Here is a 16,742-nt window from a genome sequence, read left to right on the forward strand (position 1 = left end):
CAAATAAAAGGGTGAATAACGCGTGACATGACCAGATGGATAGGGACGATGATAGATAATGGTTTCGGCGGTTCTTGCCCCTAAACCAATAAAAGTAATTTTTTTTTTTGTTCAAAAAACAAATTAACTTTTGATCTGATAAATTTAGTTTTTATTTATATTTCTATAACAACACAAGTTTAAAATTACGCAAAAAAATTCATCACGCGTGTATTACAAGATGTGATCTACTGATATCAGTTACAAGATGGATTCTGTGTTATAGTTTGCTATGATATATTATGTTTACCTATAATTAATCGATGATAAAGCATGATTATCTGAAATTATGCAAAATAATCAAAGTATTTACACAATCTTTGATTATATTACCGTTAGCGTACATATTTGGCTAAAAAAATTCTCTTTCTTTGTTCTCACGCAGTTTTATTAAAAAACTATCCATCGGGGATCAGACCATCAGATCTTCAATAGATTATCCTATTATATAAATAGATTCATCTCAATATATTGGAAATACAAGTTATTACTTATGTACTTATGTACTTATGTAGCAAGGTTCTACGGTTTGGACCTATCGAAAAGGCGCGCTAAAGATAAATTTTCATGCACTTTCTTATATTATATATTCACTATAAAAAAAAATTGTCACAAATGCATGGTGCACTATTCAACAAAATTAATTGCATATCAATTCTTTTTGATTCTTTGACAAAATAATAATACTAATATATGTAAATTTGGAAGAAAAAAAATCTATATCAAAAGGCTGTTATTCAGGTAGAATAATATTTAAATAAATTAAAGAAACAACTTATAATATATTTTTAGCATTATAATGTAAATAAGGCAATACAAAACTGATTCTTTAAATAAAGAAACTAAATTAAAACAAATTAAAAAGCTAATGCATTATTGAATATATAAGCATATTTTTTCTTAAATCTAAATATATATAATTCTAGCAAGTTCAAGATGTTGACATGAAAAAACTGTTTCACAACTGTATCTTGATAAATTCAACTGTAATCTTATTTTAGCTAAAATTGTATTAACAAAAAAGTTTTTCCATAACCATTAGATCCATTAACAAAAAAACTGAATTATTTATTTCATTATTATAAAAAGGTAAAAGTTTAAAGTAAAAATGCAACAATATGAATTAGCATTCTAAAAGCTAACTTAAAATATTAGTATACTTTTAGCATTATCAGTTTATATTATGCAAAATAAGTAATTAGTCTGTAGTATAATAAAAACTATATAATTAATTTCACAAATGTTCTATTATCCATCTAGCATGCAATAGTATAAATGAACTACACTTTAGATTTAATAACAGTTTCTATTTTAATATAACTATAAAATTCAATATAATTAGTAAAATTTATTTAAATTACTTTAAGCCATTTTTTTATAGTAGTTTATATAAAGATTTCACCTACTTTTAATAGAAATTATAGTAATTATAAAGTAAAATTTATAGGTAAAAATTTTTATAAATAAAGAAATTACATATAAAAATAGAAATATTACATATTATATTAAAAAAGTGATATAAATACTTATTAGCCGTAATGTAAAAATTCCTTTTAGTTAATCCTATATTCACATTTTAAACATTTAGAAAATTTTAAAAAGTGACTTTTTATCACTAAACTACTTAAGAAATATATATTTTACTTGCAAAAATAGAATTCTTGACTTTTTATTCATAATATTCATAAAAAATTTTATTTTTTAAAGAAAATATTAACTCTTTTACTTTAAAAATTAACTTTTGATAATAATATTAAACTCACTGAAATAAACATATACTATTTTGCACAACAGATAAGTAGAATAACAAAAAAATGGAAGAGTAAACAACATAAATAAAATAAAAACAGCTTATTAATAATTTATTAATAACTTTTTGTCATTTTATTATATACATTTTTTTTATTTCCTTTATTTTAATATAGTGTTTTCATCTAAAATAATCAACAAGAAAATTAAATTATTTATTAACTTGAAACTGAAAAATCTAAGTATATAACTAATACAAATGTATTATAAAGTTCTAATAATATTAAAGAAAGATAACACAAATTTACAAATATTTACAAACAACAAAAATAATAAAGAGATATAAACTTTTATATAATAAGAAGTATATAGATATTAAATTTTGTATATTTAAATATTTAACTGTAATAATACTTATATTATTAATATCGAAGATAATGAAAATTAAATATTTCAACAAACTTCAATTTTTATTATTAAATTGTTATTTAAATAGTTAGCTTATTTACCAGTTATCTAGTTAAGCTAATTTTAGATTAGATCAAATTACTTAGTTAATCTAACCTGGTATTCTTTTTGGGTTAGATCAGGTTGGATCAGAATGGGTAATTTGATATGACCTATTTAATCAGATATATTTAAGTTACTTCAGGTAACTCAATAATCTGAAAATTTTTATTAATAAAAAAATATTGTGAAACATTTTTCTTTAACTTATTATATTAATTTAATAAAAAAAAATGTTACAAACCATTTTTTTTTAAGTAATATTAATATAATAAAATGTTTTGCAACATTTTTTAATTGATTAATAACAAAAAATATTGTAAAATATTTTTTCTTTAACTTATTTAATACAATAAAATATTTGCAACATTTTTTGATTAATTTAGTAAAAAAATGTTGTAAAACATTTTTCTTTAAGTTATTTTAGTAAAATAAAATGTATTGCAACATTTTAATTAATTTAGTAAAATAATATTGTAAAACTTTAATATAATTTAATATAATAAATATTTTGCAATATTTTTAATTAAAGCTGAATCAAATTAATTATCTGTTTTACATTACACTGTTTATGAAAGTTTAAAGGAAGATGAAAGGTCAAATAAAAAAAAAAAATTTAAATCCCGTGACTTTGTATAATAAAGTCACATGTAAACTTGAAATTTTATTAACGAAAAAAAATATTAAATGTTAACTATACTAAAACTATTACAAAAAATCAACTAGTTAACATGATTTGTTTTTTGTTTTTTTCTATTAACTTTCTTTTCCAACCATTTATAAAATGATTTCCCACTTTCATTACAAATATTATATAATGGATATATTAACTTGAAGATTTTGAGACACAATTTTAAAATCACTATTTGTACCATACCAATAGCAGATTGGAATATTTCCTACTTTTTTTGAAGAATAATAAAGCAATTCAATAGGGGAATCACAAGAAATTTGAACTCTAACAAAAATCTCTTGAGCCAAATTATGATTATCTGGAAAAATTGGTGATCCACACGTATATGTATAAGTTTGTAACACCAATTTTAAATCTTGTTTTTGTTGTTCTGTTAAATGGGAATTACTATAAAGGCATTGTATTTTTCTACAAGAATTACATTTTATATATTCTCTGATTTTAGCAGAAATGAGAATATTACTTAGCGCCAGTTCAGCTTTAGATTTTAAATTGATTAAAGAAGAACAAAATTTTTCTGTTATGGGTTTGCCATATAAATTTGCAAATGTTTTGTAGTGATCTAGATTATCTATTTGAAAAATTATTCAAGTTAATAATACTTCAATTTAATAATATTTAACATTTTATATAAAAACTAATATATAAAAAATACCTCGTAAATCGTAATGGTATTGGATCAGGTAAAAAATGTAAGTTTTGAAAAACATCTGTTGGCATTCTAATTCGATAACAAACTTCACAGGAAGTTTGATTACATTTTTTGATCTAAAAAAATTTACAAAAACATGAATATTTATTTGAATTAAAATAATTTTACTACATTAAAGCAATTTTATTACCTGAAATGAGTATGCTCTTTCTTGACAATGAGTTTTGATAAATTCTACCAGGGGTTTGTGTTTTTGCAATTGTTATTGAGTAGTTTCATCTTTAGTCAATGTGGAATCAATTCGCAATATATTCTTCAAAATTTAAGTAAATAAAATTATTAGAATAAAATAAAACAATAACAAAAATAAATCATTTTAAAGTATTACCTCAAACATCTCATTAATTTCCAAATCAGATGCAGGATTTTCAGTTTCGAATACTTCATTTTTCCAAACTAAATGTTCTGTACGCTCGCGAAGCAGTTTTTGAACTGTTACAATACATTTTTCTAATTCCACCTTTAAGCATAAATTATCTTTTGCTTTTTCACGTATATCTTTTAATGTCCTTAAAGCCTCAAATTCATCTTCAAATTCCTCAGGCATTTTTTCTCTTTCTATAGCAACATCCTGAAGTCCATAATTAATCATGCTCATAATTCTTTCTGCAGAATTACACCAACTATTATGTAAAGCTATCCTAACTCGATTAATATATCAAAATTACCTGATAAAAATAAATATATTAAAGCTACTTGAACTGATCTAAAGGTGCATCTGTGATCAGAACCTGCATCAGTATAGAGTGACAATATTGAGAGTAAAGATTGTGTTGAGTACTGACGATTCATCAGGTTAAAAAATTCTGTTGAATGCCTTAATGCACTACTTAGTTGAAAAATGGCATCTTTAAAGCAGGCATATACTTTTCCATCATAGAAAGATTCAGATATATTATTTGGAATATTAATGAATAAAGTAATAAATGGTATTAATGACAACTTAGTAAAATTGTGATCGGCTGCTGTAATTTCTCCTTCAGCTGGTGCCAAAGTCTTTTTATTGTGAACGCCCTTAAATACTGGTATATCCTCACCAATAGGCACTTTGTGCTTATCATCTGCCGAGATAAAATATGCATAATCTTGATATTTGATGCGTTCATACTTAAATATCATGTGACAATAATGATCATTTTCACTGGATTTTTGTAACAATCGGGATTGCATCTTATACTTCACATTAAAACGCTCAGTATACTGCATAGCTTTGGTAATATATGCATTAGATAGTGCAAAATTCAATCTTATCCACTCTTCTGATGGAATAGAAATATTACTTGGCAGAGGTAAGCCTTGATATTTTGTATTTAAATGAGTAATAATTCTTTCTCTCAATTTCTGAATAGATATAACATATGGAATATATAAAATAGCATCTGTTTGGTGTTCATTAACAACTGTATTATTATGCTATAAAAAATAAAATATTAAATTTATTATAATTTTTAATTAATACAAATTAATACCTCATTAAAATATCCATCAAGTTCATCCCAAAATATATCAAATTTTGACCCTTGAAATCCATTATTAGTCCTAAGATCAATTATTATAGAAGGATCTTCCAATAATATTATAAGACGTAATCTTTCTTCTATCTCTTTACTTATTTGATCATTTGATAATGAAGCATCACCAGTTAAATTGTGATACAACATTCTAAGCACCGGTTTTGAAAGATTGTGAATTAGGGAGTACTATAAGTAAAACTTTAATGGAATTTTTAATTAAAAAAATATATACAATACAAATAATGTTTACAACTTGCCTTTTGAAGCACATTTTTCCTCATTTGTCTTGTACAATATATTGGTATTGTGTCATTTATACGAGTAATTATCTGTGCTTTAAGAGTTTCATAATATTCACTTGTTTCTTCTTTTTTTTTTTTTTTTTTTTTTTAATCGCAGCACATTTATAAATTTATTAAAATAATTAAAGTAATATATAATAAAATTACTAAACTACCTAATTAAACTAATATTATTAATTTATAAACCGCTCATCATATTATTAAAATACCCCACGCGTGCACTGTCGAATGATCTATTATGCTATACAGGTAAACATATGTGGAATATGTTTTCTTAGCCAAGGCCCTGTAGTCAATGCAAGGGCGATGCGACCTACTATACTGCGACTATGTTTTCCATGATTGTGAAGAGCCTTTTGTTATAAGTGAAAGGATATTGTTCTTGCAACGTGTCATAGTTTTACGCAAAAGTTCATTTTTATCCAGTGTTTCATGTGTCTGTTGTATGTCACGTTGTTGGGATATAGAACACGAATGGCTTCTAACAGTATTCCTCTTGTCTTTTTTAGTGATGCCCAATTTAGCTTCAAGTATATTCATTTCATAGCATTGCGGATTCCATATGTACTTCCTGAAAGCCTTGTGGAAATGTTTTATAATTCTAGTGACAACCTCATTGGTTACTTTTTTAGATAAGAAACGTCGAAGTTTTGTTATAATTGTATCTGAGATAAGCCCTCTAGTAAGTTCAATACGGTTACGTTCTTTAAGAAGAGGGAAAGCTTCGTCCTTATATTCAAAGATAATACGTTTTAACTGTCCCTGTACTATCTTTGTTGAGGATGTGGATTTTTTAATAAATTTCATAATCTTGGATGTTATTTCTGACTCAACCTGCTGAAAACCATCTTCATGACCTGGACATATAACAATATGTCAGATATCTTCATCATCATGTAAGCACATTGGACATTTGACTTGATTATACAGTTCGTTCCGTTTTCTAAGATTGTCTATGGTAGGTAATAAATTATTTGAACATTTTATAAAATGTATGAATTTATCATTGGTGGAGAATGATAAGCAATGTCCTTTGTTAAGGCTATTAACGTATTGCCAAAATAACCCCCAATGCCATCTTGAAGTTGTGAATGTTTCTTCAAAGTAAGAACTCCAGTATTTATTAAAAGACCATTGTACTTCTTCTAACGAATCAGCCACTAATCTAGTAAACGATTTAATATGTCTATCTATGCTAATATTATTCCAAACTGGGAGAAAGGTTAAAGGGAAGCTAAAGCTACGGAGAAGTCTAATGTCTATAATTCTATCATTATTGTAGCTTGCTGCATCCCTCCCTTGTTTCGCAATTTCGTCTGCCATGTCGTTCCATCTATTGCCAGAATGTCCGCGGACTTTATGTAAGTTGAGCGTTAGTGATTTCGTTTTAATGAGATCATAAATGGTGAAAAGGATAATATAATTATTCATTTTTAAAAATTTCCTTCGATTGATCCTATACGAAGCATCAAGCATATGATTAATTCCTTCAATAGCTGCTTGACTATCTGTGTATATCGCCACTTCAGCATTGTTCAGTACTGCCAGCAAGGCAGTCATAATAGCCAAGAGCTCTGGTCACGTAGAAGATGGGTAATAGTTAACGCCACAAGAAAATGATAAATCGTGATCTTTAATAATCCAGCCGGCGCCCATGACTACCTCTCCTCTGGAATTTCTACAATTAAGATCCAGCGACCCATCAGTGTAAATTTGAAATATATTATTATTTTCTCTCTGCAACACGCTATTGATATCGCACAATTCATGAGCAAGTAATGGTGAAGTGATAAAACGTGAGATTATGTTATGATCTATCAACGGAATGTCTACTGTGATTAACTTTTGTTCATTATTGAAGGCCGCTGTTGAAGTGATTGTGCGTCTTTTGATCAGGTTGGTTGGTGTGATGATCCTAAAAGAGGCTTCTTCGATCTTCTTAGTAAGTACTTCTACTTTAATTACCGTAGCTTTGCTAAAGTGACCTCATCTAATGCATGTTCCTGTCGATGTTTGTCCATTCATGGATGAAGTACTACATCCTGCGCATTTTATAAGTAAGTCTGAGCCTTCATAGATGATCCAATGTTGGTACAGGAAAGTCATTACCGAATTCTTTTCCACGATTTTTCCCACTTCAGAGAGTCAGTTTGTATTAACTATGACCCATTCTTTCCTTCGTCTATCGAGAGATGGATGTTGCGGCGTGATAGGTTGATATCTAGGTGATGGAGTAAGGTCTACAGTGATTCTTGATGTTTGGTCTTAATGTTGTATATTTCTGTTTAATGCGTTCGATAGCTGTTCGATAATGTACTTAGCAAAATATGGTAGAGGTCCAGCGGCGGATATTCCTAATGTCATTTTAATTTGATTAGGACGTAGGATATCTTGACCTTGGCCTCCTAAAAATTGTTTTATAGAATTCAATGAAATATAACGGTTGGATCTTTTAATAAAATTGTCCAATGCCTTTAGTCATTTTCTTTCTGACAAATCATGGTCCAAACGTGTATTATTGTGATTGTAGTTAGGTTGTAATAAGAAGTCTAAAATTGTTGTATCAAGTATATCCAAATGCCAATCGTCCACGTTTATTGCGTCAAAATTGAATAGTTGATCTTTCATATCTTTTAATATATTGAAATTAAAGTTGTTCGGTATGTTGACTTGCAATAATTTAGACGGCTCTATTGTGAGTATGCATCCTGCTAGTCCTGCACGAAGTTGCGCGTTTCTAAGTATAATGCGTGTGCTAATACCATCCCACTCTTGAGAATTGATTCGAACAATGAAATCTGCATATTGCGCAGTCCTAAGGTGTTGTAAAAGCGAGGTCATTCCAACTAGGCCTTGATGAGTAAAGATATTATTGTTCGCCAATTTGGTTATGCTCATTTTTTGTTTCAGTAGCAAGATCATGCAATTGTGTAAGGTTCTGCATTGGTTTTGGGTCAAAAAGGTACATTTCAACCAGTATTCTAGTCTTGCCATAAGTACCACGTTATTAACATAGACCACTTGTGATGCTATTATTTTCTTGTATTTCAATAAATTGACCATAGATTTGATTTCATTTTTAACACTTTGACTATATGTGATGAGCCTGCTTGGCTTCTAATATATACGCCTAGATATTTTGATTCCTGAGAAGGTTTTTTTGCTACAACTAAATCGTTGTTTGTGCCCATTTTGATTGATTTGATTACGTCTTTGGGAGCATTCCACACCAGCAATTCTAACTTATCTCCATTGATTCGAATATCATTCAGTTTGAAAAATGAATTAGAGATACCAATAATTGTTTTCATCTCCTTTTTATTACTGGCAATCCAAGCTGTATCATCAGCATATGCGACAACTGATGTTTTTAATTCGTGTTGTGTCTTGTTGATATCGGTCCCTTCAGAAGAGGGCCATTGAGTAATCAATCTGTAACCTACTTCTGGGATATCTTTGATTCTAGTTAGAAGTGGATCGTAAAAAATTCTCCAGATCAAGGGCGATATTGTCTCTCCTTGGTCTATACCGTCCCGCATAAAAGCCTTTGGATAAACCATATGCGGTTATAACTTGTAATTTTTGGTTTTTGAAAAGGTTAATTATAAAGTTGATTAGGTCCGTCGGGCATTTAATCCTTTCCAGGGCTTTGGTCAACGGTGTCATTCCTATGGAATCAAACGCTTTTGCCATATCCTGGAGGCAAATCCAAAGCTCTTTTTTAGCAGTGGTAGCATCATTAATAATATTGTTTATGACATGTATTGGAATGTTTGTGGAGCCACCAGGAAGTCCGGCAAAATTCGGACCTGTGAGAATATTGTGTTGTACTAAAATGAGACTTAATCGTTTGTTAATTATTTTGACATACAATTTTCTGAGACATTCCAGTAACAGGATTGGACGAGTATTATTTAGTCTAAATTGCCAGTCTTTAGGCTTTGGTATTGGGAAGATCTGTGAAGTCACCCATTCATCAGGGAAAGTGGCCGTACGGTATATTACTGCTGCAAAGGAACGTAAACTAGTTTGCATCTTTGGTCAAGCTTTCTTGATTAACTTATATCCTATGTTCGATAAACCTGGAGTGGATTTATCGTTGCATTCTTTTAGCGTAGCGAACCATTCCTCTTGCATAGATTTTTCCATAATGTCTTTGTATATATTTTCATCTATTTCCGCAATTGGCGCATAATGAACAGCCCATTCCTCTGAGATATTATCGAATTCATGACTCCGATGTTTCTGTAATTCTACATATTGGTCGTCAGCTCTGTTCATTATATCCTCCGGTTCTGTAATGAGTTCTATTTTGCCAGTGACAGGATCTTCTTACACAAGCCTGTCAACTATTATTTTGTCTTTGTGCCTGTTAAGTAAGCTGTTTAACATCTTTGTTTGATTGTTTTTAATCATAGCAGCTCGTTTGTTGATGTAATTCTCAATTTGCTGATTTTGTGCTTTGGTGCAGTATTTTTTAATCAGTTCCATTGTTTGATTTCAAGCTGATTTTATATGTAGTGCCCAGGTTTGATTCCATATCGTTGGGACTTCTATTATTTTAAATTCCAGATTATATTTGTTAATATAAGTGATGTATCTGTTGAACCTATTCTTTAGATTAAGTTGCGTCAGTTGTTCCATGAATTTATTACACGTCGAGTAAATTAACCGTAGTCTCCGTAGTTGAACATATAGGAATTTCGGTATAGTAATCGCTGATTTCTTACGTGCCATATTTTTCCCCACTTTGATTTTCTTGTTGGGAATCTTAGATTTTGCTGCTTTTAATAATATATCTTTAATAACCTGCCATATACTATTAATGTCATTCTTATTATGCAAATCTTGGTTGAGCAATATTTCTAAATTGCTATTAACAGGTTCATCATCAGTTTTGGTTGTGTACCCCTGCCATTTATCATTGTCCATTGATGCGTAATCAAAAATTAATCTTTCGTTATTGTTCCTAGCGCACGTAGATGCTTTGTAATTCCTGATGATATCGCTAGTATTGCATATGCACGTGACTATGTTGTGATCACTATTCGTCACAGCCTTCGCATCTCTTATTGAACTGTGTATAAGTTCGTTTGTCCAGTTTGGACTAAGCCAAATATAATCGATTCTTGTACTTGTTGGTTGCCGCTTATTGATACGTAAATTTTTTTCGGTTAATCGACTTCCCTATACGCGTCAATAAAATCATTATCCAGTAACGTGTTGAAAATTCGATTATTATTCCACTGCTTGGTGACATGTAATTTATCTTGATGTTTATTAACTATAGCATTGAAGTCACCTGCTATAATGAGATAATTATTATTATTATTATTTTTATACTCATTTATTTGATCAGCGAGTTGAATTTAACAACTTCAACTCTTTTCTCGCATCGTCGATGGCATATAGACCTGTACTATACTAATCGAACATTGTTTAAAAATCAATTGGACATAAAGGATATTGTCTGTTGGATTAAGGATTTTTCCTATATGTTTCGCCCATTTGTCTTTCATGTATAACGCCATACCCTTTCCTTTTTTTTTAATCGGATCGCATTTGGACCATATTATTATATGACCTTCATTTAATTCGTTGTTGATGTATTTCCCATCCTTTGGTGATATATTAGTTTCATTAAGTCCAATAATATCAAAATCCTTCAGACACAGGTCGAAAAGTGTCAAATCAGTCACCAATCAGTCACCAATCGGGTGCCTGATTGATGCCTGATTGATGCCTGATTTTACCAATCTGATACCAATCGGGCTGCCTGATTGATACCTAATTTCCGCCAAAATCCGACACCAATCAGTCACCTATCAGGCTGCCTGATTGTTGACAGATAGGTGACAGATTTATGACAGATTGGTAACCGATTGGTAACAGATTGGTGACCGATTGGTGACCGATTGGTGACGAATGATAGTTAATTTTATGGTCAATCGATGGTCAATTTATAGTCAATCAATGGTAAATTAATGGTCAATTAATGGTTAATTTATGGTTAATTTATGGTCAATTTATGGTCAATTTATGGTCAATTTTATGGTCAATTTTATGGTCAATTTATGGTCAATTTATAGGTCAATTTATGGTCAAATAACCAATTGGTAAAATTTTCTAGTAGTAATCATATAACCAATAATAAAATTTATTACAGCACATAATAATATTTATTAAAATTATAAACTCTACAAATAATAAAATACATAGTGTCTTTATTTATTTATATTAATAAGTAGTGTAAATAAACATAAATAATTAATATTTAAAATAAAAACCATTCATAATCTTTTTTAAAAACAGATGTTAGTATATAACTGATAAAGTTAGTAATATTTAATAAATAGTAAAGAGTAAATATAAAAAGTTAGTAACCGTAGTAAAGTACAAATAAATAATAAATACAGTTAGTATTATGAAGAGTTTGATAAAATATATAAAAAAAAGAAAAATACATGATGATGTTAGTAAAAATAAAGAAATATAACATTACATTAGTAATATTAAAAAGTGATAAAGTTAATATTATAAAATAAAATATAGTCAGTACAATAAATTTAATGACAAAAATACAATAATTAATATATCTGTAAAATGTAAAGAGAATAAGAAAAAAACAAACAGAAAAGAAAGAGCGTGTATATTTTTTGAAAAATAAACAAACTCGAGTTTGGTAATTTATATGCATGTTAAGATCAGGTCACGTGCATAAAGATCAGACCGAATTTTAATTGGTTAATAATAGATAAATATCGCATCTCCAGAAAAAATTTCAATTTTTACCGTCTTTCACTTTTAAATTTGTATTAAAATTTACCTTAGACTTTCGGAGACCTAAATTTTTTTAAAATTGTTTAATTTATTTAATGTAAATTTAATAAAAAGTATATTGTTTTTTAATTAATGGTACGAATTCTAAAAAATTCTCTATTAAAAATATCTCATACAAATTCTTAGAAAATTTCAAAAAAAAATTCTCTATTTCCTATACGAATCTTAGAAAATCTCAAAAAAAAAAAAAATTTCCATCAAAAACACCCTAAAAAATTTTACAAAAAAGAAATCTCTATCAATCAAAAATATCCCATATGAACCCTTCCTATACGAACTCTTAGAAAATCTCTTAAAAAATTTTCTATCAAGGAATCTTATACGAATTCTTCCTATACAAACTCTTAGAAAATCTTTATCAAAATATTCCATACGAACTCTTCCCATACAAACACGTAGAAATCTCAAAAAAAAAAAAACTCTATTTATCAAAAATATCCTATACGAATCTTAGGAAATTTCTCAAAAAAAATTTTCTATCAGATATTCCATACGAACCCTTCCCATATGAACTCTTAGAAAATGCTCAAAAAAATTTTCTATCAGATATCCCATACGAACCCTTCCCATATGAACTCTTAGAAAATCTCTTAAAAAATTTTCTATCAAAGAATCTTATACGAATTCTTCCTATACAACTCTTAGAAAATCTTTATCAAAATATTCCATATGAACTCTTCCCATACAAACACGTAGAAATCTCAAAAAAAAAAAATCTCTATTTATCAAAAATATCCTATATGAATCATAGGAAATTTCTCAAAAAAAATTTTCTATCAGATATCCCATACGAACCCTTCCCATACGACCTCTTAGAAAATCTCTTAAAAAAATTTTCTATCAAAGAATCTTATACGAATTCTTCCCATATGAATCTACGAATCTAATGTATAGTTAAAATAAATTGGTCGAAATAAGAAAGTGAAAAAGAGAGAAATATATTACCATATTTGAAATTAACAGAGAAAAAAAATTTTTTTAATTTTTTTTTTATCAATCCTTTTTTTATATGTATTGTATTAAGATCACGAAAAATTTTCCGATTTACGTATCTTTACATGCTTCTTAAAATCTCAAAAAAAATTTTCTATCGTATATCCCATACGAACCCTTCCCATACGAACTCTTAAAATCTCTTAAAAATTTTCTAATGTTAATCTCATACGAATTCTTTCTATACAAAGCTCTTAGAAAATCTTTATCGAAATATTATATATTTCTTTCATCTGAACGCGTAGAAATGCCGATCTTTACATAGTTCTTAGAAAATCTCAAAAAAATTTTCTATCAGATATCATACGGCACGCCCATACGACTTAAAATCTCTTAAAAAATTTTCTCAAAAGAATCAAACAAATGCTCATACAAACTCGAAAATCTTTATCAAAATATTCCATATGAACTCTTTCCATACAAACACGTAGAAATCTCAAAAAAAAAAAAAATCTCTATTTATCAAAATATCCTATACGAATCTTAGGAAATTTCTCAAAAAAATTTTCTATCAGATATCCCATATGAACCCTTCCCATATAAACTCTTAGAAAATCTCTTAAAAAAATTTTCTATCAGATATCCCATACGAACCCTTCCCATATGAACTCTTAGAAAAACTCTTAAAATATTTTCTATTAGATATCCCATACGAACCCTTCCCATACGACCTCTTAGAAAATCTCTTAAAAAAATTTTCTCTCAGATATCCCATACGAACTCTTTCCATACGAAAATCTCTTAAAAAATTTTCTATCAAAGAATCTCATACAAATTCTTCCTATACAAACTCTTAGAAAATCTTTCAAAATATTCCATACGAACTCTTCCCATACAAATGCGTAGAAATCAAAAAAAAAAAAAAAAAAAAAAATCTCTATTTATCAAAAATATCCTATACAAATCTTAGGAAATTTCTGAAAAAAAATTTTCTATCAGATATCTCATACGAACCCTTCCCCATAGCAACACTACAAAAAAGAAAAAAATATATTTAAAAAAAAAAGAAAAACCTTCTCCCTTGCTCAGCCCTCCCTTACCTCAATTCTCAAAGTCTGGCAATTTTTTTCGTCCATAAAAAAGAATTTTTTTTTTCAAATCGGATAATGATCTAGATTACGGATCACATCTCACTCAATTCAGAGTGACACAAATTGCAGGAAAAGAAGTTGATCAGCAATATTGTTAACCAATTGCTACCCGATTGCTAACTATTTGACTTATCAATTTACCGACTACGAACAGGTTTTCGGACAAATAATACGATCCAGAAATAATTTTTTTTCTCAATATTTACAATTAAAAAATTTGTAAATCGGAATGCTGTTTATCTTTATTAAATGAATGTTTTTTTAAGCCAATCAGTCACTAATTGGCTATTCATTTGATAGCCGATTTTCATATTAAAGAATAAATAAAAATCCTAAATTCTTGAAAACTATCAGATATTGCAAACCAATCAGTAACCAATCAGTTACCAATCAGTCACCAATCGGTTATGTCAGATTGGTGACCGATTGGTGACTGATTGTCAATAGTAAATTTAATATATTTATCAAAACAAACTCAAAATAGAGATGCGATCCAGATGAAATTTTACAATCCGTGATCTGCACAGATCAATCCGGATTATCATAGGATTAAATTTGGATAATCCAGATTAACTTCAAATTTTGGGTATCTCGGCATCCAACGATCGTATAGAGATGCACTATTGCTCATTCGAATCGTTGCATTGAGACGATTCGAATGAGCTATAGTGCATCTCTGTACGATCACTGGATGCCGAGATAATTGGCAAAACGTGAAACATCGGCATTTTTATTTTACGATCATGCAAAATTTTACGTTTTGCCGAATATCTCGGCATCTAGTGATCGTACAGAGATACACAATAGCTCATTCGAATCGTCTAAGTGCAACGATTCGAATGAGCTATTGTGCATCCCTGTACGATCGTTGGATGCCGAGATATTCGGCAAACCGTCAAAAATCGGTAGTATCGTAAATAAAAAATGCTGATTTTTGACGGTTTGCCGAATATCTCGGCATCCAGTGATCGTACAGAGATGCACAATAGCTCATTCAAATCGTCTCATTACGACGATTCGAATGAGCTATTGTGCATCTCTGTACGATCATTGGATGCTGTTTCGGATTAAAACGGATATCCTTAATCCATCCGGATGCATCCATTATCCGTTCGGATCAGATGGATAGGCGGATGATCCGAATTTTCGGATTTCGGATCGCATCTCTAACTCAAAAGCCCAGATTAAGCATAACTTGACTTGCTTTATAAAGCTATAATACTAATTTTTTGACTTTAATATAAAAATCAGATATTGTAAACCAATCAGTAACCAATCAGTCGCTAATCGGTTATGTCAGATTGGTGACCGATTGGTGACTGATTGTCAATAATAAACTTAATATATTTATCAAAATAAACTCAAAAGTTCAGATTAAGTATAATTTAACTTGCTTTATAAGACTATAATGCTAATTTTTTAACTTTAATATGTAAATCAAATATTGTAAACAAATCGGCAATCAATCGGTCACCAATCGGTCATATGACCGATTGGTGACTGATTGACAATCTATGCCTGGTTGGTGACCGATAGGTAACAGATTGAAAGAATCGGTCACTAATAGGTAACCAATCAGTCACCAATCAGTCATATGACCGATTGATGACTGATTTTTCATATTTCGACCTGTGAGATCGTCTATTAAACTATATAGTTTGTCAGGATTTGATTTCAACCCATTAATATTATGAGTGGCAAAAGAAATAGTGGGAAATTTTGCCTTTTGTAGTTGGTTTTGTTGCTCATTAATAAATCTGTTTCGTTTCATGTTCAGTAAATCATTTATATCTTGCATAACCTGATCATTGATATCTTGTAAATGTTGTTGTTCAGGTGTATCATTTTTATTGTATGCATTTGGGTATTCTCTTGTGCTGTTATTAATTATTTTATCTTGTATTGAATCCTCGTGAGATTTTCCATTGTTTTGAGCTTGTGTTATGTAATTATGATTCCTATACTGTGAGCCTTGATGTAAGTGAGAGGAAAAATTCAGATCTCGGCTATTGATCCGCCTCTCATTCCTTGATACAACTGTTCTGGAAAAGAGATAAGAGGTGAGTAAGCATCTTTTAGCAGAGACTCATCACTTCATCCCAGTCCCCTTGGCGATTTTGATTATTAGGTGTATTACTATGTGTGCTTGAAGTATCAGAGGAAGTATTATCCGAAATGATTATGTTGTCTTTGTTGTTGTTCATAGAGCAGTGAGATTTAAGGCCTAGCGGGATTTTGTTAGATCCACTGGCGCAAGATGGTATATTATCTAAGTTTTTTTTGGTGATGTTGTGATTTTTC

The 16,742-nt window shown here is 29.2% G+C and overlaps 3 protein-coding genes across 3 annotated transcripts; all 3 read right to left on the minus strand.

Annotated features, from left to right (window-relative positions):
- Nucleotides 1–5,844: 5,844 nt before the first annotated feature.
- Nucleotides 5,845–6,324, minus strand: OCT59_019443 (uncharacterized protein; the record flags this gene model as incomplete). Its single annotated transcript, XM_025332322.2, has 1 exon — nt 5,845–6,324. The coding sequence occupies one exon, from the start codon at nt 6,322–6,324 to the stop codon at nt 5,845–5,847; it is 480 nt and encodes a 159-aa protein (XP_025173655.2).
- Nucleotides 6,325–7,782: 1,458 nt separating this feature from the next.
- OCT59_019444 (uncharacterized protein) lies at nt 7,783–8,415 on the minus strand (the record flags this gene model as incomplete). Its single annotated transcript, XM_025326953.2, has 2 exons — nt 7,783–7,922; nt 8,028–8,415. The coding sequence occupies 2 exons, from the start codon at nt 8,413–8,415 to the stop codon at nt 7,783–7,785; spliced, it is 528 nt and encodes a 175-aa protein (XP_025173654.2).
- Nucleotides 8,416–8,564: 149 nt separating this feature from the next.
- OCT59_019445 (uncharacterized protein) lies at nt 8,565–9,666 on the minus strand (the record flags this gene model as incomplete). Its single annotated transcript, XM_066143540.1, has 3 exons — nt 8,565–8,979; nt 9,389–9,524; nt 9,600–9,666. The coding sequence occupies 3 exons, from the start codon at nt 9,664–9,666 to the stop codon at nt 8,565–8,567; spliced, it is 618 nt and encodes a 205-aa protein (XP_066005278.1).
- Between the last annotated feature and the right edge of the window lie 7,076 nt (nt 9,667–16,742).

This window comes from Rhizophagus irregularis, chromosome 29 (assembly GCF_026210795.1).
Source record: "Rhizophagus irregularis chromosome 29, complete sequence".
Taxonomy (NCBI): domain Eukaryota; kingdom Fungi; phylum Glomeromycota; class Glomeromycetes; order Glomerales; family Glomeraceae; genus Rhizophagus; species Rhizophagus irregularis.